This window comes from Podarcis pityusensis (genome assembly GCF_964106645.2).
Source record: "Podarcis pityusensis genome assembly, chromosome: 3".
Classification (NCBI taxonomy): Eukaryota; Metazoa; Chordata; class Lepidosauria; order Squamata; family Lacertidae; genus Podarcis; species Podarcis pityusensis.
The window spans coordinates 11,954,104-11,979,377 of record NC_138026.1 but is presented as its reverse complement, the minus strand read 5'-3'; the positions used below and the strand labels follow the sequence as shown (position 1 = coordinate 11,979,377).

The 25,274-nt window shown below is 43.1% G+C and overlaps 1 protein-coding gene and 1 long non-coding RNA gene across 8 annotated transcripts in view; one reads left to right on the top strand and one right to left on the bottom strand.

The window, feature by feature from the left end:
• LOC308473648 overlaps positions 1-4,772 on the top strand; it is a 30,796-nt gene extending 26,024 nt beyond the window's left edge. For all 5 annotated transcript variants that reach the window (XR_013984135.1, XR_013984136.1, XR_013984137.1 and 2 more), the window contains one exon: positions 4,689-4,772. This is a non-coding gene — a long non-coding RNA (uncharacterized lncRNA). The remainder of the gene's footprint in view (positions 1-4,688) is intronic.
• Positions 1-25,274, bottom strand: part of PLCB1 (phospholipase C beta 1) — a 481,134-nt gene that overhangs the window by 336,900 nt on the left and 118,960 nt on the right. For all 3 annotated transcript variants that reach the window (XM_080998939.1, XM_080998940.1, XM_080998941.1), the window contains one exon: positions 16,544-16,618. In XM_080998939.1, coding sequence (XP_080855065.1) covers positions 16,544-16,618 — 75 coding nt within the window. The remainder of the gene's footprint in view (positions 1-16,543; positions 16,619-25,274) is intronic.

The window sequence follows — 25,274 nt, the reverse complement described above, 5'->3', positions numbered from 1 at the left end:
CATGAAAAGTAGAGAGTTAGTTTCAAAATATATATATTATACATCATCCTGATATTAACACAGCAAGACAGTCTTGATAGCACAGGTAGTATTTTTGGCTTCGGGACATCAAGCGTCACAGAAGGACTATTGAGCATGCAAGTCTAGTGCCCAGAAGCTGTCACTGTACGGAAATGGGGAGGGGGGGGAGAGATACCACATCCTTTCCTCAGCTGTTAGAACAGGAAAGAAAACTGGAGCGCCATAAGGATTTTACAATTGGTTCTTAAGTTACACAAACAAGACATTTGGAAGGTAATTTCCTTGGCTGAAGGCTTCCATTTTTCCTCCTCACCCAAAACAAAAACCTTATTAAGCAGTTTCCATTAGGAAGGCAAGCTTTTGCCTGTGAAATGGGGTTCTTGTATTGCGTCCAGGACAGGGCTGCTGTTGAAAACTAAGAAAAGCAGAGGTTTATCTGATGCAGCTTCTCATGCACAGCACATGTGAAATCTCTTACTGCCTCTGAGCGCTCTCCAAGGGCCCTGTTCTCTTGGTATGGCAAACCTCAGCATAGGTATTTAGCAACAGATCAAGCACAAACTGTCCTTACAGAAAAATGCATCTCCAGCCATTTTTGATGCAGAAGAAGGAGCCATACATCTGCACGCATCAGTGACTGCTCCTACTATCCTATTGCTCAAAGCACCATCTTGTTGAAGCATCTGAATCTGCACCAATTATCTTCTTCAGTGCTTGTTTTACTTTCAACCCTTTAGCTAGTTTTTTTAAGAGAGAGAGAGAAAGAAAGAGAGAATGATGGATGCCCCCAGGATTTTCCTTGCACACTTACTGCAGCAAAGCAGTTCCTCAGTTTACCCTCTGGTTTGAAACCTCAAAGATGCAAAGTATGCTTAACCTCTTTCCACCCCGCCCCATGCCTTGGAATAGATAATGCTTGCGCTCTGGTTTCTTTTCCATCTCTCTTTCCTTTGTGTTTCCTTTTCTTTCTCACCAACTCTCCAAGCAAATTGCCCACCCTGCTTCAGATGAAGTGTTAGTTATGTTTGGACTCTCTTCTTGTTATGTACTGAAGTTCTCACCCTGGGCCAGCAGGGGGATACTGTAGATAGTTATGCAAATAAGGGATCAAAAGTGACGTTCAGTGATTGGATAGTTTTAGAAAATTGTTACAGTTAAGTTGTACTGGAGCTCTATGTAAGCAGGCTGACTGAGCCCTTCAGCTCAGTTCTGTTCTGGCCTCTGAATAAACAAGAGCTGTTTGAAGAATCGCTGTGTCGTCTGATATGTTCACCCACAACTTAACACTTCTCTAACCCCATTTGCCCTTCTGCAAGTTTATCTGGCATCCATCGTCCTCCCATTTCCTTATTTCGTCTCATCTCAATCCTCTGTAGCCTTCCAGTATCGCAAATAGTTCCTTCTTACCCAGTCCTCTCCTGCTTTCTTTAGATTGAACCCACTAATTCCCAGTCCGGTCTGAATGCTGTCTAAGGACTGTCTATCTTTGTAATACACCACCCATTTGGTTACTTTAAATGTTGGCTTATATTCTCATTGCTAATTCCCCTTAGAATTGCTACGGCACACCATGGCTATGGGTTAAAAAATTTATGGGGCAGGTATGTGTGTACACAGGTCCACTAGAACACATGGTAACAACAGAGAAAGGCTGAAGACCCCAAAACATCCCCCCCCCCCGTTGCATTCGCAATTTCAGGGCCTTATGCCATACAAAGTTATTTCTGCTCTCCATAGGATTAAACAAATCACTTCTGCTACTATTACCGTGTCGATCACTGCTGCTGTTCCCTCACCAGCTTTTTTCTCCTGTCAGAGAAATAACTCCTTGTAGCTTTTCAGTCACTAGGAGAAAATATGCCACTGAGACTTTTATCCTCTCCCAATTTGGGCGTCCGTGGCTTGACGGAACAGAAAGACTATAGTTCAAACAAGCTGGCAGGTTCCTTTCCCTAACTGCTGTGCGCTAAAATGTAACACATCGCTGGATGCCCGTTTAACTCCCCTGAAACTTCTCGAAATCCATTCTTATAGCAGCAGAAAGTCCAAGTCTGATTGCAATACTTACCTTACCATACATGTGTAATCCATGGGGTGTTAAATGCGCAATCCAAAAGAACAGCATCTATGCCATGCTGCAGCAACATTCCTTTATTTTTTAAGAATCCTTTTTGAATAGCTTAACATGTATTCCCACCTTCTCTAAATCACTCCCCAGACGGTGGTGCTGGAGTTTGTACCGTGCTGTCCTGCCTTCGTGAAATGAGCTCAGTGCTTTATTCAAAGCGGTCCCAGGGGAACATATGAACTTATCAGTCTGCCTTTTACTGAGACAAAGCCATTTTTTTCATCTTGCCCAGCACTGCCTGCTCTGACTAAGCAATGACTATCTGAACTCTTAGCCGGAGACCTTTTCCAGCCCTCTCCAATATCTCTGCTATCTGGAGGTGCCAGGAATTGATCTTGAATCCTTCTGCATGCTAAGCATGTGCTTTACCACCGAGCTACCTCTGATTCAGCCACACGCCTAACAAAAGTAACTTGGCTTTACCTTCACAGAACCAGAGTTGGAAGGGATCCCCAAGGGTCATCTAATCCAACCCCCTGCAAATGTATGAATCTCAACTAGATCATCCATGACAGGTGGCCATCCAACCTCTGCTTAAAAACCACAGCCTCCCAAGGAACTCTATTCCCCTGTCAAACAGCTCTTATGGCCAGAAAGATTTTCCGTATGATTAATCAGACTCTTCTTTCTTCCAGCTTGAAGCCATTGGTTCATGTCCTAACCTCCAGAGCAGGATAAAACAAGCTTGCTCCAAGCTTGATTAGGTTATTTCTCTGAATGCAACCTTGCTGTCCTTTGACTTATTTGTTCCTTCTCTATGTTCTCAAAAGATATCAACCTCTGAGCCTGTGCCTTGACAAATACATAATATTTGTTTCTGCAGTAAGACAAACACTTTCCCCTTCTCCCAGTTAGGAAGCCTCTGTGATTTATCTCACATCACCTTCATTTTAATATGAAAACTTCTTAATATTTTGTTGCCCAGGCATGAAACACACTGCGTCTCTAGCTGCCTCACTATTTTAATCCTTTAAGTAAGGCCAGAACTGGTAGCTTGGGCAGCAGTAATCATCTTGTCTTCTATTGTACCATACAAGCTTAACAGTGCAATTTCAAGGAATCATTTCATTTACATTCAAGAATGTAATACGATGGTTTGTGGAGCGAGAGGGGAAATAACTTGGATGGGCCCCAAAATTTCTCAAAGTACAATTGGTCGGTGGGAACTGGGAGTGGGCCATGTTTGTCAAGACCTCTGCCAAACCAGCTAAAACGTCATCTGCCTACAGTTCCGGGATGACAGAAAAAGAAAATTCTCAGAAAATGAATTTCATAAATTGGATTCACATCTGTCCCAGACATCCTCCACTTTATTAGGGGGCAGAGAAGTTTGTTGGAGGAGAGGGATTTCACCAAAAACTGTTGTGGAGGGTGTGGCGTTTGTACAGAGCCCCCGGTCGTCTCACGGACTATTGACCCGTACACCACTAAACCGCTGCCACCAACCAGGTTCCACCTGGTAAAATCACTTCAGTCTCAGTCAGCTTCTCAATTAATAAAGAAGAGTATATTTTATTTCAGACACGAACAAAACTTTTACGGCATTCCAAACCTTGTTGTCTTTACTTTCTTAGTCTTATTTTCCTCTCTCTATCTCTTCTACCTCCCTACACTCAAGAACCCACTGCCCTAACTGTCTCTCCATTACCAACTGCCTTTCCCAATCAGCCAACCCACTAAAACCCACCAGCAACCCCCAACAAACTCCTCCCGGAACTCCTCCCAGAACTGGTTTTGTAGTCCCAAGGACTCCACCCCCCGGGTCCTGTCTGTGCAACCTATTTAACTATTTCCCCTCCAGCACTCTCTCATATATGTTAACGTCACAGAGGGGTGCAGAAATTCTCCAATAGTTTGATGGGGTGCTAGGGGTTCAGAGCAAGTGTAGCACAGTCATTTGAGGTCTACAATAACGTAGTGCTATAGTCACATTGGTGTGGATGGATGGTCTGCAACATGGCTGACAAGGCTATGCAATCCTGACCCTTTCCATTACCCAACCCCCTCCATCATTTTCTACTGCAATGACCTCAGAGTCAAGCAATGAGTAGGACACTGAGTCAGTCTCTTCAGGCAACTGAGCTTTGTCTTTGAGAGAGGAGGAGGAAATGCATGGTCTTACTCCACCTACCAGAGTCCCGAGTCAATATTCAGCAGGGGGAAGCATCCTACTCAAACCCACTGGTGTGCTTCTCAATTTGGAGCTAACTTGGTGGGGTAGACTGAATGTAGGAATGTACAAGCATTGATGCCTATAATCTCAAATTAGATTTTCGTTTTTCGAAACATGGGCTAGCTTATACATTCATATCAACAAGTCTGAAACCAGCAGCTCAGTTCTGATATTGCCTTGTTGTTTGATAACAGCCGATTCAGAAAATATAGGAAGCTTTCTCCTTTCAGTTTTCAAGCTGCAATCAAAGCGTGAAGTGGCTGTCCTCAAACTTACAGCAGCTGAACATCAAACTTTCAAGTCATTAGCAAACTTAAAAAAACTTTAAAGGATCAATTTCATTTTTATTTTATTTTTTTACTTCAGGGTGTACATCATCTAAGGAACTCCACCAAAGTTCTCGTTTTCATCAGAAAATTCAGACTGCAAAATAAATTATGCCTGCTTCTACCCTCGAGTTTTGATCAGTTTGCTCCTGAATGAAATCTCTCCCCAAGAGAAGTCTTTCAGTATTCATGAATGTAATGTACATTTCAAGTTGCGCCTTGCATGATAATCAAATTGAGACTTGGGAGCTGGGACGCTTTCCCCTTGTTAGTGCTATTAGGATGCTTCTCATAGTAAGCACACATCTTCAAATCCAAAAAGGGATTATAGGCATTAAAAAAAAAAAAAGCAACCAAGGCAGCATCAGAGTTCAATAAGATCTGTCCAATCTGTCAAAACGAGTTTACCTAATTGATGTCAGTAGCCGAAAAACAAATGTTGCAGGAATTCTGGACATCGATAGGCCATCAGATGGAAGCTAACATTGCTAACTACATGTGATGTTTACTTCATAGCTCACTTTCAGTGCAAGTTTTCTTTCCCACAGAAAACTCACAGAATAAGAGGAAGACCACAAAGGCAGGGACACTATGGATTTTCAATGTCTGAGGTCTCTTGAAAATGAATGCCAAGTGTTTCAAACATGGCATGCTGATGACAATCCACCCCTGCCCCCAATCTAGGGACCTATACAGTCCTAGTTTGAAGAGATGTTCTCTGTTTTGTTAACATTCAGGTCATAAATGTGTGTCCAGTAAACTACTTCGCTCTGCTTCCTTGTTTGATCAGCTTGCCCCAGAGAATCCCACTCTATTGCCACACTTAAGGTTTGTGGTATTGTGTACATTGTGGAACTTAAGCAATTAGCAGTGCAGTTGAGCAGCAGGTCTAATGGCATTCAAGTGTTTAGTTAACACCTGCCAGTACTTCACGACGTTTGGTTCACTGTTCACCAAAAAGGGGCTGCAAACCTATGTTACTTGGCTGTCCTTGTTTCTTCCAAGGGCAAACTTCCTTCATTCTGTTGAGAAACCCACATTAAGATGCACAACCTCACTTGGCTTCTATTCACAAAGTCCTGTGTTGGCTTCGAGGATGAATTTAAGAATGTTTTTATTTACGTTCCTGGGCATGAATGCATGTAGTTCAGAACAAGCTGATCTTTTCAGGTCATTCAGTAAAGGATGGGTCATTAGCTTGCATTTTCCTGAACATTTCCTCGTTGTTTTTGCAACCAGTTACAAATGAGCCTTTTAAAGGGATAGACATATCGGGAAGGCAACTGATTTACCAATAAGAATTACTTAGACAACCAAAGAAAAAAATTACGGTAAACTAGTCAGCTATTTTACCTTTTATTAGTATTTGGTCTTTCTCACTTTCTCCTGCCCTCCTTCCCTCTCTCTGTAGTACCAAATGGTTATTGTTAATAGCCGCCAGGAATACACAGAATGAACTATGGAGGTCTTGGAGACTATATTTTCCATTAAAATCACATGCTTGTCATGGGGTGGCCAAGTCAGGATGATGTAGATTGATGGTTGGCTCCAGTGTGGTGGGGAGGTCTCTGCCAGACCTGGGGGAGCCTAATAGTGAAGACCCTGGAGGTGTGACCAGATGTGTGTGTCCCTCAGACTGTTCTCTCACCTCATCAATCCCCACAGCAAGAACTCTTCAGCTTTGCTTTCCTAACCACAACTGTTGAAGCCTATTCTCTGACACCTCAACAGTGTCTCTCATGCCAGATGCTGAGTCTAGCTCTCTTTCTCCAGAGGGGGTAGAGACATTCCCTCCATCACCTATGTCCCAGAGGCACTCAGGGAAGGAGGCACAAACGGTTGGAGCAAATCCCACCTCCGAGACAGAGTGCAAGATTGCTTGCTAAGGAACAGAACTGTTTGATGAATTAAGTTGAGCCTTCCCCATATAGGATGGCAAGGGTTGTGTCAGTATCAGATGTACTGCCTGCTGTGCCTTAGATGAGTGATTTGCAAATGTAGGGCACCAATCTAAGCATTAGCACGCTTGCAAAGAATCATTCAAATTTTTGTTCTTCAAACAACTGGGAGCCAGGACAAGGCTCCACCAAGACACAGCTTCTACTTTTTCCAGAATTGCTCATCATTACATCCAGCAGAGAAGAGTAATTGTAGCATCCTGGGATTGTTTTCAGTGCTACACCCACTCAGAGTAGACCCACTGAAACTGATTGACATGACTAATTTGGGTCCATTAATTACAAAGTGTCTGCTCTGAGTAGAACTTAATTAGATACAACCCCTGACACACACTTGGCGAAGATGTTGCGGGACATAAATCATTTGTACACAAGAGAAACCTCTGCGAAATTGGGTGGGTGGGTGTCATTTTATGTTCTACACAAGGAGAATGTTCTGTCTCCCCCCGCCAATACAAAATGCTCCTGAAAGAAAAACTCCTCTGAAGATGTGCCATTATTCAAGAAGCAAAATCAGATCCCATGTTCCCCATGCTTTGAATATAATCTATACTTTATGTACTGTTGGCTGTAATAGATAACTTTGGTACAGGTCAATTAAAAGAATTTCTAATTTAGCTCGCTTTGCAACTAAACAAAAAAAAAAAAAATCCCATATATTTATCTGAAGATAAAAACAGAAATAGTGGCAAATGAAAGAAACCAGTCAAGCCTAATCTCACTGAAATGCAAAGCTGGCTATTCTTCACTGACATGCCAGAGGGCTGTTCTTTTAAATGCTGATATTTTTAGAAGGTTATCGTGATTGTATGCAATCCTTTCTAATTAAAAGTTAAAGACATACCATCATGCATGTTCACTAAGTTCAAAAATGAGAAAACCACAATTCCCTCATTGCTAAATTTCTGTTCTCATATGACATGTTTACACTGCAGACTTGCTTATTTCCATAAATAAGGAAAATAAAACAACTACAGTAAGTGTTTCACTTGCTGATTAAAATTTGCTCCCCTAATTAGCAAAGCTGATATAAAGACCACCTTGTTAGGGCCTGTGAAAGATCTGCTAGTTTTATAAGATGGGTGTGTGTTCCCATCTTCAAAATACTTTCACTGAGATTTTCTAAATCACATTTAAGAAGGACAAGAAATAAAAATAAACAGCACAAACAATAAGCAAGAACATTTGAGCCTTCTGAGATCAAGCAAGCCCCTTCACTATTCTCTTTTCAGCACCTGCTAAAAATATACCTGTTCAGACAAGCCCACCTAAATGCTTAGAAAGTTGAGGTAATCTTAATCTGTTTTAGGAATCTAACTGTTCTATGTTTTAAAGTAGGGTTGTAATTTTTTTATTGATTTTACCATTTTGTATTTGAGGTTTTTTGCAATCAAGCGGTGAATAATTTTTATGAGATAAATTAATTAATCAGTTAAAAGTTGTGTGCTGTGTCCTGTTGATAGGGAATGTTCCAGGGGTCGGAGACAAAAATTGGGGGGGGTCAAGGTGGGTCAGTTAGTGGGGAGTATTGGAGGGTATGAAATAGGTGTCTGCTTGTTTCTAGTCAGAAAAATGAAAGAAAAAAAAAAGAAATCTGGAGGGGGGGACTCAAAGGGCTTAGAAAGCAATAATATTTTTAAAAAATACAGGAAGAAGCAGGCACTGCAAGATTCTCCATTACATTGCTTAGTTGAGACTGCCCAGAAGCTTCTTGCCCTATCCTTTAAACAAAGGGACGCGGGTGGCGCTGTGGTCTAAACCACAGAGCCTAGGACTTGCCGATCAGAAGGTCAGTGGTTTGAATCCCCGCAACGGGGTGAGCTCCCGTTGCTTGGTCACTGCTCCTGCCAACCTAGCAGTTCGAAAGCATGTCAAAGTGCAAGTAGATAAATAGGTACCGCTCCAGCGGGAAGGTAAATGGCGTTTCCGTGTGCTGCTCTGGTTCGCCAGAAGCGGCTTAGTCATGCTGGCCACTTGACCCGGAAGCTGTACGCCGGCTCCCTCGGCCAATAAAGCGAGATGAGCGCCGCAACCCCAGAGTTGGTCACAACTGGACCTAATGGTCAGGGGTCCCTTTACCCTTTACCTTTTTATCCTTTAAACAAGAGGGAGAGATGAGACAGCATGAGATAGATGCCCCTTCTATTATAGCTACAAGGGAAGTAGAGAACGCCTCATCAGTGGCACCTTGCAAGGCAGGCAATACATTTCCTGCCTTGTAGTGCAGTAGGAACTTGGGTGCCCAGACTGATAGCTTTCTCCATCCAACTAAAGCCTGACCATGAGGCCATCGACCACAAAGGGAAAAGCCAGCCACTTAGTGACTAAGACAGTGCATGTCTGTTCCCCTGCCTTAAAAGAGAGGACTTGGGGGCCGCCTACAAAGCTTCAGTAAGCAACTGTGTACCTATTTCCTCTGTCCAACATGCAGATGCTCCACATGCTGTAGCAAAGGAAGCGATGGATGAAAGCCAAGGATCTCTGACGGGAGAAGCTCTTTCAACCATGTCCCCAAACAGTGTATGGAGGCACAGGTCCAAAATGGCCTGTTAGCAAGTACACTTACAGTGCAAGCGCTGCTTGCACGAGGATTGTGTTCCTGGGGGCTGTGTGTAAAGACAAAATTGTGCAAGGTCAGAAGAACACACAGAACCGCCCCCACCGCCTGAGCTCTCAAGATGGCCCCTTGAGATCCCATGATCACTTCCATGACCATCCCAGAGCCCTGTAAGCAAGGCAGAGGGTTTTAAAGCCCTTTTTGTGCAGAGACTCAGTGGAAAAAGAGTTTTAAAACTCTCCACATTGCTTACCAGGCTTACCCCCACCACCACTATATACTGATATTTTGATTGCATTATTTAATTGTTGTTTTGCTATGTGCATAACCCAAGCTGGGACCTTATGGTGAAGGACAGATTTTAAGTAAAATTATCATCACCACCAGCAGCAAAAATATTCAAAAGAAACTTTCCCTGTGCTTAACATCTCTCCCATGGGCATAGCCAGGATTTATGTTGGGAGGGGGAGGAGTTTGGGGGGGCAGAACTGAGCTACCTGCAATGTGATTGGTCAGCAAGTTAGCTATTTTTATTTATTGATGGAGGGCGGTTAACCCTGGCTACATCCATGATCTCTCCCCCATCCTTTCAGAATGTTTAGAGAAACTAAATGTTTTTAATATCTTCTACTTTGCATATGGCTCAAGAAAACAATGCATGGTTTTATTTTTAAAGCCTTTCCTGCTGAAATATGTATGACTACTGAGCAGTAATAATAAAATGCATAGCACATTTAAAAATGAATGTTCACCATGGGGAATGTGCCCTACACCCAACTAATGCCACTACTTCAGCTTGTTAGCAAAATCCTCAGAGCTATATAAAGATTCTAGTTTCCATAGAAACTGTTGTGTGAAACTTCGGGATGTTAAGCACCCATGTTAATTTGAATTTCCATTTGCTAACTGCTAATATGCTATATCATTTCTAGTGTCGCAAGATAAAAGCATAGGTCATGATCTACAGCTTTTCACCGTGCTAATGTGCCCACTCCCCACCACCCATGAGTCCCATTCCCACCCCCAAGCACCAACAAACAAGCCCTAGATAAACCCCAGGTACACCTTATTCCCAGGATATCCTGTGGCCTGGTGGCAGGAGAGAGTGTAGCTTGTTGTTGTTGTTGTTTAGTCGTTGAGTCGTGTCCGACTCTTCATGACCCCATAGACCAGAGCACGCCAGGCACTCCTGTCTTCCACTGCCTCCTGCAGTTTGGTCAAACTCATGCTGGTAGCTTCGAGAACACTGTCCAACCATCTCGTCCTCTGTCGTCCCCTTCTCCTTGTGCCCTCCATCTTTCCCAACATCAGGGTCTTTTCCAGGGAGTCTTCTCTTCTCATGAGGTGGCCAAAGTATTGGAGCCTCAGCTTCAGGATCTGTCCTTCCAGTGAGCACTCAGGGCTGATTTCCTTCAGAATGGATAGGTTTGATCTTCTTGCAGTCCGTGGGACTTTCAAGAGTCTCCTCCAGCACCATAATTCAAAAGCATCAATTCTTTGGCGATCAGCCTTCTTTATGGTCCAGCTTTCACTTCCATACATCACTGTATGGGGTGTAGCTTATATGGAAGGTAAAAGGTAAAGTAGCCCAATGTTGCCACAGTTAGCACATGGATATTCAAGTCCTTACAATATAATCTTCTATCACTCTCTTCAAAGATGTTCAAGAGGGTGGGTGTTACAGAACTGTAGAGTTGGAAGGGACCCCAGGAGTTATGTACTTCAAACCCCTGCAATTGAGGAATCTCAATAAGGTCATACATGACAGGTGGCCACCCAACCTCTGCTTAAAAACCTCCAAAGAAGGAGAATCCACCACATCTCAGTCTGTTCCACTGTTGACCAGCTATTACTGTCAGAAAGTTCTTCCTGATGATGAACAGGAATCTCTTTTCTTGTAACTTGAAGCCATTGAATAGAACCCTATCCTCCAGAGCACAAGAAAGCAAGCTTGCTCCATCCTTCATGTGACAGCCCTTTAGATATTTGAAGATCGCTATCTCCTCTCAGGATAAACAAATCCAATTCCCTCAACCATTCCTGATAGGGCTTGGCTTCCAGACCCTTTATCATATTGGTTGCCCTCCTCCACACACATTCCAGCTTGTCAATATCCTTAAAATGTGGTACACAGAAACACAGAGAGATGGAACTTTTATGTTTCCACAAACCCACCAGAGCCATCTACAAGTACCCATTTTCTAACTGAAAAAGTCACAGCAAAACTTACAGGCTGCTTTAGCACAAACACAACTCAGAGTAAGCAATTTTATTCTAAGGGCAAAAGTTTTTTGTGATTGCATTCTTTTTAAAGTCAACCCTGAACTGGGGGAGAGTGACCGAATTATATCTCATAAGCAAAGCATTTCAGCATTTTTATTTATTTCCTAAGATTCAATCTATAGGCTCATCCTTCTCAGCTTCTGCTGAGAGACCCAAGAACCAGAAATCTAATTTTGTTTTTGAAAGCAGCTAATATTTCCACTTATCACATAATTGTAGAAGCAGAACCTTTTAGAAAAGCAAACCTTATGACATTCAGAGTAACCTGACATTTGGCCAACTAACATTCTTATAGGACTACTAAAAAACAGTTTTAAAAATGCAGTCATGAACAGCATTTTAAGAAGAGAGCTGTCTCAACACTGTCTCTGAAAAATATTTTTTAATATGGTTCACAGTTAGATCAGCTATCCATAATTCAAAAACAAACTTCCACCATCTATTTTACATGCAGGCAGAGGGGTGAGGTGAGTGGGTGGGAGGTTGAAATTAATATGGAGACAAAGGTTTTATGGAGAAATAATTATCCCTTCCTCGTATAACACTCTGTGACAAGAAACAGAACCACAAAGGGTAGCTTTTTAGATTAAATTTTTCATATTGTGAATATGCTCCTACAAATTGATCCTTTCACTAAATTGTCAATATTAGCAAGATGCATATGGGCTAATTTTCATGGAGGTGTGATGGGCGCAATGACACTTTTTCCTCTCACGCCGTTGGGCCCGCTCTCACTTAGATAAATTGCCCCCACCTCATTGAACAACCATTTACCTGAAGGTTTTTCTTTTGTTTTAATAAAACTATCCCAGATTATCCTGTGGGGGACCTTTGTGAGGGGATAACTAGTAAGTTGGAGTCTCAGGTGGATTTTCTTTAAATAAACGATAAGGATTTATTTAAGTCAAGATAGTACATAACACAAGTGGATAAAACTTAGGTTACTGCAGGAATACAATGCTATTTCACTTTAATTCACCCTTAGTTGTTTTGTGTTATAGGTCTGTCCCTTTATAAGGTAATACTTTCTTTCAGTTATCCACCCCCTTTAACAATCCTGCTTCTGAGGTACTTTAAGAAATAGACCCAAGCGCTCTCCACACTCCCTCCCTTCACTGGGTTTGGGAGTCTGCTGCTTTCTCTTAAGAATCTCTCCCCTCCAGACTAGATTGAGTCCCAAATAGGCTGTTCCTTTCCAGCTCCTACTTCTCCTGGCTCAACCTCTGCCTCCCAGTAAAATTCCAGTCTATTCCTCCTACAGGACACCACACAATGTCCTTCACAATACACTCATAATGGAAGTTCTTTTCCAGAACCAACTCTTTTTCCCTTTCACTCTTTACACCTCAACCTGACTCCTAACCTGTCTCCCTACCTATCTCCCAGCCTCTCCAACCTCAATTCCAACCCCACCTCCTCAACCTCTCCTTTTAAACTCTCCCTCCTGGAACCACGGCCAATCAGAGGCTGCCGTTCTTTAACCATTTGCTGGCAGGAGAAAAAAGAAAAAGAAACACTTGTTAAACCAACCTGTCCAGCAAAACCAACTTTTTCATCACAGGAGGCTGTCAACCTGTTTCTGAGGACAGGTAAGGGTTCACATGATGGAACTCTCTTCCATAAAGTAAACACCCCAGCGCAAAGAATTGTAGCATGTGAGAAAGAATGCCAGACTCCATCACCCTTGCAAGCTAGTTTTCATTTTGAAGAGAATCTCTTTTGCATGGAAGAGCATCACTGGTACAGAAAGTTGACCATCCCTGTAAAAACTAGATCTTCACGCCCCATCTTTCTGATTTTCCTTCTGTTCCTGCAGAATTTCTCTTCTGAAACACCCTTCAGTTTCTTCTATTCTTGACTGCCCTCCTATTGCTTCTGGCAGAGATTCCATTTCTCTACCCACATCGGGCCATTTACCCCAAGTGATTTATTCAGAATGCAATTGGAACCAATGGAAATATTGTAACTGGCTTGGGAGTGGCTCTACAGAGATTGTGAGATGGATGTTTAGCTAAAGGAGAGACTCTGCAGATCATTAATATGTACTGGTAGACATCAAATAATTCTTGAGGCACGGCTGCGAAAACCCACTCATGACTGGCATATTTAAAATTGAGGGTGGCATCTTTAAAATTGAGGCTACCAATCTAGTAAGTAAGGGCACCATGAGTACTGGAACTTTTGCCCCAGGCAGCAAAACGTCTTGGGTCAATCCTGCACTAGTCCATGTCACACACAGCTCAATGACAACTGCTGCTTCTTGTCTGACATCTCATGGGCTGACATCTCATGGAGACTTGGGGATACTTTCTGAAAGGATGCAAAAACAGCCAATGGCTAGGCAGTTCTGTTTTGCATTTTTGCTTTAAATGTCATCTATCTTTCAAAAGCCTGCATCGCCACGAGTTTTAAGTGATGATAAACACAATACACAATGGAAGCCAATGGGAGAGACCTTTTTACCCTGAAAAGGCTTAGGTAAAAGATCTCAGATTGGAGTAACCCTGCATTGTGAAGTATGGCAGCAAGAAATATACATTGTGCAAGCAGCCTTCCCCATCCTGGTGGAGTTTTCAACTCCAGCTTCCATCACAGTCCCAGTCAGCACAGCCAGGGATGTGGCCAGGGATGATGAGAGCTGTGGTCAAAAATATATGGAGCACACCAGTTCGAGAAGACTGCTTTAAAGTGAAACAGCAACAATAAAAATAATGACAGGTCCCTGACTCAGTAAGATTGCAATCCAAAATTTGACAAAGGAGGTTGCTGTGGATGGGGGCAGGGGAGGAGTTGTTGGCATCCATCTGTCTTGAGAGACAATGGAGTGTGCCTCCAGGGCTAAAGTCAAAGCACTGGAGAATCACAGCGCCTGCTGTGGCTGCAGAGACCAATAACTTGTAACTGCTGCCTCCTGTGTTGTTTTGCTGTGTTAGCACTGAAGTGACTTCTTGGGGCGTAACCCGGGCAGTGTGTATGGAGGTCTCAGGCTGCCCAGATGACAATCTGCCCCTCTTGGCCTCACTTATGTGGTTCAAAGGAAAGCAGAGCAATACATTTGGTACCAGCTTGACTGCAGGATTTGGAGGAAGGAGGCGTATCAGGAGGGAGGGAGGGAGGGGAAAAGCGAAGGATATACTGCATTTTTTGCTCCATAGGGCGCACCGGACCATAGGGCGCACCTAGTTTTTAGAGGGGAATAAGGAAAAAAAGTTATTTCGCTGGCTGTCTTGGCTTCCTCTTTAGCCACGCGCAACCTCTCCAGCTGGGAGAGTCTGCGCGCGGCTTTGGCAGAAGCCAAGTCATAGCTTCTGCGGATATGTCCGCGGATAGCTGCCTGAAGCGCGGGGAGTGCAGCACGAGTTGGCGTTGCGCTCCCCGGGCTTCAGGCTGCAGGCTGCTATCCGCAAGCCTTTGGAGCCCGGCGGGAACTCGCACCGCGCTCCGAAGGCTTGCGGATAGCTGCCTGAAGCCTGGAGAGCAAGAGGGATCGGTGCACACCGACCCCTCTTGCTCTCCAGGCTTCAGCGAAAGCCTGCATTCGCTCCATAGGACGCACACACATTTCCCCTTCATTTTTGGAGGGGGAAAAGTGCATCCTATAGAGCGAAAAATACGGTACCTAAGCCCAATATCATTAGAAGACAGGGACAAAGGAGTGTGTTGAAGGCTTCATCAAAAACTTGTAGTATCACATAGGTGTTCCAAGATAGAATTCCAGGCATAAGAGACAGCAAAAGAGAAAGGGCGGAGTCATTTAAGCCACAGATCTTTCCAGTTGTTACTAGAGGGTTCACTGCACAATTAACCATGCTCTGCACAAAACAAATTTTAGCTGATTTTCCAACACATTATCACATTACTAAGGTACCCTTTCACCTCAAAGCAACAGGCAAGCTCACAAACATAGGTAAGGCATGTCATCCCCAGGCAAAGGAAAGGTCTCTTTTCTTTTTTACAAACAGCTTGCAATGAAAGCTGCTTGCCACTGACTGGTGGAGCACAACAGCAAGGAAAGCATTTATGCACTTTAACAAAAGCAAGACCCCACTGAGCAAATAACTGTATGTGCACCTTAGCGAAACATACTTTTTGATACAGGAACACTTCTCTCAAAAAAGAAAGAGAAAAGAGAGAGAAGAAAGGGGAGGGAGCTGCTTTTTAAAATAATGTTCTATCCATTGTTAATGTTCTCATGCTGTTCATCATAAAGCCAATAATCAGGGAGCACTAATTTGATATTTATGTGCATGTCACGAATTGCTACCATAGGTTTTCAATTACAATTCTAGCCTTTTGGAAAGTTTCTGACACTGAAATAGGCCCTTAGGAAGAAACTTTAAAATGCTTTAGGAAAAGCAATTCCATAGTCACATGATACATCCAAGCACACAATTACCTGCACACGGCAGCTGCCTATTTAAAAAGCAAAACAAAACTGAGAAATGCCAAGGATGGCAACTTGCTTCCATAAAGCATAGCTGGTGAGATGCGTGAAAAATCCTCAAGTGCCACCAAGCATAGCTTTGAATTTGGATTGCATACTTGTGTGATCATTAATGAAAAGTTGAAAATGAAAAACAGTCATTATCTAGAAGGTACGTTCGGTTCAACAATGCAGCTTTCTCATCCAATTTACAGACGCAGAAAATAGCAAAACTTAATTTAGGCATCTCCTGCAAACATGATGAGTTACTTACGCTATCTATTAAATGTTTATTAAAAAAGGAGCACTTCATAATTAACATTACAGTTCCGATTCAGCTGTCGAGGGTATAGCCACTCAAAACTAAAGTGAAATTATGTACTTGCTTCACAACACAGTCACTTCCGCAATGACATCCAAAAAGTTCCACATAATAGACTTTCCATCAATGTACAAGACGAAGTTCAAATTGCATGCTTGCCTCTCCCAGAGAGCCCTTAATTAAGCACCTTGAGGCTATCATTATAAATAAGGCTATGCTGCAGTTATGCAAAGACACATATATGGTTGGAGAGACAACTTTTAGGAACAAAATGTGACCCATAGGGAATTTTTCCGAAACACAATCTGGTAAAGCGGCAGTGGAGAATCTTTGGCCTCCTCATGTGACCTACCTTAGGTGCTCTGGCATGTTTCCCGCATCGGGCATCTTTGACAAGGCTGATATCCAGCAGCTCTGATTCCTGCACCTGATGAGACAAGAAGGGGAGAGGGGAGATGAGTTTTGCTGCATTAGGTCATTCCATCATTTACACTGCAGTGTTGCATATGAAGGTCTTTACAAGCATTCCGACTCTAAATTAAGATAAAGGCAGTTAGAGATCATACTAGACAAGAATTTCAAAAAGCATGGGGAAAATGCAGAAAATACTTCACAAAACAGTGCCCTAAAATTCATACCTGGACTTGTTTCGATTAATGTCTGCAGGAGACTTTGTGGATATTTAAGTTATAATTAGAAAAATCTTAATAATTATTCATAAAGGTAACAGCTTATAAGAAGTACCGTATTTTTCGCTCTGTAAGACGCACCAGACCACAAGACGCACCTAGTTTTGGGAGGAGGAAAACAAGAAAAAAAATATTCTGAATCTCAGAAGCCAGAACAACAAGAGGGATCACCGCGCAGCGAAAGTAGCAATCCCTCTTGCTGTTCTGGCTTCTGTGATAGCTGCGCAGCCTGCATTCGCTCCATAGGACGCACACACATTTCCCCTTACTTTTTAGGAGGGAAAAAGTGAGTCTTATAGAGCAAAAAATACGGTAAATAAGGATGTCAGAAACAGGATAAAGGAAGTCTTTTATTTGGTTGTTTGTATTGTTGTATATTATGCTTGTTGTTTGTTATGTTTGTGTCTGAGGGGGTGGATTTCTGTGTTGGGGGGAGGGGGGTTTGTGTTATGTTGTAAATAAAATTCCCCCCCCCAAATTATTATAAATTAATTAATTAATAAATTAAGATAAAGGAAGAAAGGAAGCTGTCTTATACCACTGGCCCATCATTGTGAGTCTTCCCCAAATCATGGTAAGATTATGCCTTTTAGAGACCAGGAGACCTACTGGAGCTGCAGACTTGGAAGCTAGTGGCATCGAGGAAAAGCCCAGGTTCACTTTTCCATCCTGACTGCCATGATTTGCAGTGACGCAGGGGGAGCAGATCTTCCTTCCATTCAGCCAAGTACACTATGGTGCAGTCACAAGGGGGCAGGGCCTCCTCCGCCAGGGAACCAATCAAAGCCAGCTCTCTGGCTCCCCTGGGTGGAGCCTAGGGGTGGACTTGACTGAAGACTTTTCTGGTCAAGTCCACACCGGGAGTATAACAAGGAGGCCCACACCGGCTTCCGCCCTTCATCCAGTTTTCTCCTTCAAGGCTTAGCCACCTACCCACTCCTTAAGTAAATGGTTTAGTGAAGAGGAATCTCCTTTAGAAGAAAATTCCACCAGCAGCATTGTTATGGACATGGGTCAGCCCCCATTTCTCATGACCATGGAGGAATTTTACCCACAGACGGATTGGCCATGGTTCTGCGGGGTTTCCACCTATCTCCATTTCTACTATGTCACAACTTTGCAATGGCAGCAAACGCATTGAGCTGGGTCCTTAGATGGGAGGGGAGAGGCATCTGGCTGCATCCCAGTGGGGAAACACTTTATGGTATAGCTTATGGCCTCGGTCCTGTATACCTGAAGGACCACATAACACCAGTCCTGAGAGATCTGCATTGGCTCCCAGTACATTTCTGAGCACAATTCAAAGTGTTGGTGCTGACCTTTAAAGCCCTAAACAGCCTCAGTCCTGTATATCTGAAGGAGCATCTCCACCCCCATCGTTCAGCCCGGACACTGAGATCCAGTGCCAAGGGTCTTCTGGCGGTTCCCTCACTGCGAGAAGTGAGGTTACAGGGAACCAGGCAGAGGGCCTTCTCAGTAGTGGCGCCCACCCTGTGGAATGCCCCCCCCCGTCAGATGTCAAGGCAATAAGCAATTATCTTACTTTTAAAAGACATCTGAAGGCAGCCCTGTTTAGGGATGTTTTTAATGTTTAATGCTGTATTGTGTTTTTAATATTCGGTTGGAAGCCGCCCGGAGTGGCTGGAGAAACCCAGCCAGATGGGCAGGGTATAAATAAATAAATAATTATTATCATCATCATCATTAAGGTGTGACATGCTCCATCCAGAAGCCCAGCACCAATGTGTCCTTCTCAACTACTTAGCACACTAATTCATGAGCCATAGGCAAGCAAGTTTTATAAGACTTGGCAGCATCTACTGTGTTTCTCCTGTGGATACGATTTGTATTTAGAGCAAATAAGCTGCACTAATTGTCTGTATTACCATAAAAGTTGCTCAGTTCCATAAACACTGCCAACACTGGATTAATACAGTATACCACAACATGTTAGATTTAAATCCATCTCTGATCCCTGGAAAGCTACTGTATTAATGAGAAATCCACGTAGCTGCATAGGACCCCACAAACGAGTATACTTATGAACACTGTTAACGATTTTGGGGCTGGGGGTGGGAAGGAAACTGATATGCCATATTTGGAGGTAGCTTTTAAAACTAATTTGATATACAGATAATTTACATTTTCAATAGGGCTGTAGCAAGCACTCAGTAAGGAAAAAGCTGCAGGGTAGCAGCAAGTGCACTCTTTCTACCAGGCTGCCCACACCAGGCAATGGAAACAGTAACCATAGCAATAGAGGATTTATATATTATATGGGGAAAGGGGACAGAAAGCAAGCAAGGTTCAGCAGCTCCAGTTAAACAGGACTTCAGGCAGTCAAAACTAGCCACCATCAGGAAAAGTAGACGGTACTACAGAGAGGGATCAATGATCTGTCTCAATATAATACAGCTTCATGGGTACAGACTGATTCCTCCCCCCTGAAACTCATTAAGCATCATTAGATCATTAGACTGCTGTACAAAAAAATTCCTCCTACGTAGTTCCGCAATGTGACACTCATCTTTTGGAGAAGAGCGACCTTCCATATCAGTCACCAATTTCCAAAATTTCGTCTTATCACGAGTCTCCAAAGCTTGTGTCAATTCCAACCGATATTCTTTAATAAAGGTCTCCTTCTTATGTCTCATCAGCTATTTATGAATATTGAATTTCAGAACGGGGACAGGAACTTTCCTTAGATTAGCTCTCCAAACAAAATTAAACCACTTCCTAAGTTTTTCTTCTACACCGAACACAATCGTTATCAAACCATGCCCAATAAATAACATGCCTTTGGCCACAACCTGCACACCTGTAGAATCTCTGCTGCAGTGTGATATGCTTGAATGCCAAGAGGACCACACATGAATCTAGAAACAGCTTGCCAGGTGTGGCAGAGGTGCTACACTGGCTTCCTGGCAAGTGGGTTGCTGCCGATGACCAGGAGTGAGAGAGGCAGAGGGGAGTTTGGCACAGTAGAATGGCACTGGTGGAGTCAAGCCTTGCCCCTCTCTCCCAGTAAGCAACACCAACCCACCTGCTGGGAAGCTACCACAGCACCTTTGCCCCACCTGGTGAGTCAAAATATATGATTTCCCTGTGGAGCCGATGTTTAAAAACCTTTGTATGCATGGCCATTTGATGTTTGTGCATTACATGATTAAGAGTGCACTGAGGGAGACACGGGGCTATTCTACTGACTCTGCTGAGAAGCTGCCTTTGGCCCTTCAGCAACCACTGCCCAACAGAAGCCATTCAATCAGACTGATTTGTTTCCATTCCAGCTGATCATTATTTTATGGTCCAATGCAGCTATGTGCATCTTGGGCTGATTTGCTGCCAGGAGAGGGGGAAATGCGCTGTAGGATCTCACTGAGGCCTTACTTTCTTGCTTTCAATGTTTAATAGACCACTGTATTTTAATATTTTGTTGGAAGCCGGCCAGAGTGGCTGGGGAAACCCAGCCAGATGGGAGGGGTATAAATAATAAATTTATTATTATTATTATTATTATTATTATTATTATTATTATTATTATATAAGGTGGTGGGCCTTCATGGTCATAGACTCATAGAATTGGAAGAGACCCTCAGGGTCATCCAGTCCAACCCCCTGCAATGCAGGAACCTCGACAAAAGCGTCCATGACAGATGGTCATCCAACCTCTGCTTAAAAACCTCAAATGAAGGAGAGTCCACCACCTCTCTTGGGAGTCCATTCCACTGTTGAACAGCTCTTACAATCAGAAAGTTATTCCTAACGTTTATTTGGAATCTCTTTTCTTGTAACGTGAAGCCATTGCTTCGGGTCCTAGCCTCAAGAACAGGAGAAAACAAGCTTGCTCCATCTTCCATGTGACAGCACCAGGGATATTCTAAGGTGGCTATCATATCTCCTCTCAGTTTCCTCTTCTCCAGGCAAAACATACACAGCTCCGTCAACTGTTCCTCATAAGGCTTGGTTTCCAGATCCTTGATCTTCCTGGTTGCCCTCCACTGCACACATTCCTGCTTGTCAGTTGTTAAAGGGCTTCCCATCCCTCCCTCCTTTGGTTTCAGAGTCTTTCACTGTGCTGTTATGTAGCTGCTAGTTTACAGGGCCAGAAAGCAATGTTACTCGCCATCAAAACTGGCTGTCGGATGAGAGGCTGTCTCCTTCCTCCTCCAATTTCCAGAAACGTTCTTGCATTCTGAACTGAATTGCAGCTCTTGACAACTTTCGGTCCCTCAATCTTTATATACATAGGGAGATGGGAACGTACTAAGTATCTTGCAGTTCAGAAAACAATGATCTCTTTATACCATATATGGAGGACCCGTGCCCTTCTTCCAAATGTTGACTGAACTACAACTCCCATCAGCACCTGCAAGCATACCCAAGGGTGATGAGACTTGTAGTTCAGCAATATGTGGATGGCCAAACAATCCCCAACCTTTGATTATGATTTATTCAAACTCGTATTCACTTGAAACAGTTTATCACATAACAAACCTATCAAAATCACTCCTTATTTCTTCCAACTCATACTAAAGCCACAGTTTGCCTTGTCTTCCAGTACAGCTTTTTGCTGACATGGGATTTGAGATGTCAATGATGGGCTAAAAATAAAACTGCAATTGACAGCTATCCAGGCTCTGATCACATCCAGGTAGCACCAGCAAGATATATAATTTTAAAATATAACAACAACCAACCAAGCCAATAAAATAGCTGAGGTATAGAAATACTTCATTCTAAAACTGAAAGTTTGTTGCCCACACATCTGTACAAATCTCTACCTCTTCTTTATCTCCTCTACCTACTTTCCCTATTTCTTTCTTCTTTTTCTTTGTACTTACCCCTTCTTTATTTCTTTATTACTGTTAGGGAATTTTTGTTGAAATAAGGTGTCGTTTTACTGTCTACCTTGTATACATTTGTGGTAGAGTGGGGAATTAACGTATTTTTCCGTCTATAAGACGCCCCCATGTATAAGACGATCCCTATTCTGGGGGACTCGGGTTTAAGAAAATGGGGGGAGATAACCCCCGTGTATAAGACGCCCCCAAATTTTGGACATTTTTTTTGGGGGGGGAAACCTAGTCTTATACATGGAAAAATATGGTAACTGGATATTTTTTTGCCCCAATACAAAATGTTTGTGAAATCTGTAACTGTTTATGACATGTTACCATATGTGGCTTTATAAACCTACACCAGTCCTGGCTACACAACACCGCAGAGAAAAACAGCAAAATAGATGGCGATTGCAAGGACACCAGGGGGTTCCTTTTCTTATAAATGGCAGCAAAGATGAGGCATTCTATTAATGCTGAAAGAGGTAAAGCTGATCCTATATCACTCTTCCCCCGCCCCAAGAAGAAAAAAGGTCCAAATATTTGTACTGCGACACACGCTCTGTTATATAAAGGAAGAGGTGATGAAACACTGAATTCCAAATGCTGGTTTAAAAATAAAGGCTCCCACTGTACATTGCAGAGTTGGGGGGAAAGCAAGAGAGGAAGCATCACTGATGCCTTCACAGCTTCAGTTGGCCGGAAGATACATTGCCCTTTATTGCCTGCACTGTTAGCAGAAACACACAACAAGCTTGCACCCATTCCAGGTCCATAACCCAGATGTGGCTACATCTAAGATGAATCTTAGAGGAGGACTCTTGGAGATGGCTCAGTAGCAAAGTACGTACTCTGTGTACTGATGGACCCAGGTTTTGTCCCTGCCATCGCCAGTTACAAGGATAAGAAAGACTTTTGCCTGCAAACTAGAGAGCCATTGCCAGTCAGAGCATACAATACTGAACTAGAGGACCAGTGGGTCTAGCTCAATATAAGGTAGCATCAAATGACCAAGAGGCTTATCTCATTGCTGGCCCATTTTCATGAAGGGTAAGCAACGTTAGAGCCAACCTTCCATGGACACTGCTCTCTCACTAGGGACAAAAAGCCCTATTCACTCTATTCTTTTGATCTAACGGAACAGTGACACAGGTGGCGCTGTGGGTTAAACCACAGAGCCTAGGACTTGCCAATCAGAAGGTCAGCGGTTTGAATCCCCGTGATGGGGTGAGCTCCCGTTGCTCGGTCCCTGCTCCTGCCAACCTAGCAGTTCGAAAGCACCTCAAAGTGCAAGTAGATAAATAGGTACCGCTCCGGCGGGAAGGTAAACGGCATTTCTGTGCTCTGCTCTGGTTCACCAGAAGCGGCTTAGTCATGCTGGCCACATGACCCAGAAGCTGTACGCTGACTCCCTCGGCCAGTAAAGCGAGATGAGCACCGCAACCCCAGAGTCGGCCACGACTGGACCTAATGGTCAGGGGTCCCTTTACCTTTACCTTTAATGGAACAGTGTTCCATATCATCTTCTCGGAATAATACTCTTTAAACTTTTAACGACTCAAGGAGCTCTTAATAAAACAGAAAAGCAATCCAATAAAAATAATTAAAGTTACTGTTAATTCCAATCCAGTGTGTTAAGATCAGCGGGATGCACTTCGTTCCAATGTGTTCTCCCATTCACAAATAGCAGGACTTGCCAATACAGCATAAGATGCATCACTTTTGTGGAGCTGATGTTTTTTGTGGAAACAGCAAAGCACAGATATCCAAGGCACTCTATAGACTCCCTGTTGGTAACCAGTAGAATGGGTAGGCAAAGCAGAAACACATTGGAAATAAAGGGCCAAGTCCTCCATCATGCAGACCTATGACCTTAAGCCAGGAGTGAGAAACCTATGGTCCTCCAGGGTGACCTCAGGCCATGCTGGGAGTGCAACACCACTTGAGAGGCTGCTGCTTCCTCATCTCTGGTATAAATGCAGCAAACGGGATCCTCATTACTTTCTTCAAATAAACCTTTAGTCACAAGGTTCAGTTAGATATTTATCTTTCCCATACAAGAGCATTGTACAGTGCAGTCATGTCCCTATCAAATCCTGACTTTTCTTTCTGACAGACCACCTACACAGCATTTCTGTCTGCTGGTTACTTCTTGCAGTGTAATATCACAAAAGCCACCCATGGTCTTTTTTCTGCTATTTACTTCCCGAGAAGAGGGCTCTGCTACACAGAGATGCTGAAAAGCTTAAGGAGCACCTTGCTGGATGAGGCCAAAGGTCCAGTTCATCTAGCATCCTGTTCTCAAAGTGGTCAACCTATGGGAAGCCCCCAAGGAGGACATGAGCAGAATACCACTTTCCCCACTTGTGATTCCCAGCAGCTGGTTTTCAGAAGTACCCTGCCTTCAACAGTGTAGGGAGAACATAGCAACCTTGTCTATTAACCACTGATAACATTATCCTCTATGAATTTGTCTAATTCTCTTTTAAAGCCATATAAGTAGGTGGCCATTACTTTGTGGGATTTAATTCCATAGAAGGGAAGAAGCAACGGCTTATAGATTAATTTAGTCTGGGCTCAGTAGGACAATTCAGACTGTGTCACATCCCAAGTTTATGGGGGAAAGGCCACTATGAGTCCTCTACTTATCTGTGCTTCATCTATCAAAATGAAAGCCCTAATGCTCACCTCTGTGTCTACATATTGGAACTAAGTAATATCGTTATTGCCTTGTTTATGATGAACAGGGGGACAGAGAACTCATCCTCCAGTGGTACAACTCATATTCTCTGAAACGTAATAGCTGAAACAAGTGTCTTATGCAACGCAAGTAGCCCAGGACCACATCACTCTAGCCTGCTGACCTAAGCAGCCCTAACATCTCTGATTAAAACTGCTACTTGAAAAAAAAATGCACCCCATTGCAATATTTGTGACAGCATATCTGAGGAACATAACATGAGATGTATCTGAATGTAAAAAAGGATGGTACGACTTGAAAAAAGACAGTGCACATTTTTTGTGAACCAAGCAGTTTTTTTTGAAAAAAAAGAAAATGACACACATCTTGAGTTTCACTTGAATGCCTCATTTCCAGCATGTTGGCTGTACACATACATATGCTCTGGGAACTTTTGATAACTAAGTCTCTTGGCTCTGCTGACACAGGCATTAATTGCATTCATTCAGGTGCCATTTCGTTGCATGGTTTATTATGCAGAATTCATCACACTGTCTTGAGGTTTAGCTACCATGTTCTTCCTTTTAACTGACATCCATACCTGTGGGCAATTGATTCAAGAATGATTTTCAGTAAACTGGGCAATTGATTCAAGAATGATTTAGGCATATGACTTTACTTTTCAGTAAAGAAAAAGGCAGCTATCTGAAGGAGAATTAAGTTGTCACAATGCAAGTCATCTGTTCAGAGAGATTTCACACAAGTCTGTCTTCATTAGGCATCTTAGAGGGGAACTGAGAGAGTGGCATATAGATCACAACGGTCTCTTTGTGCCAAACTCAGCCTCATATTTATCCATTAGAAAGCCATTAT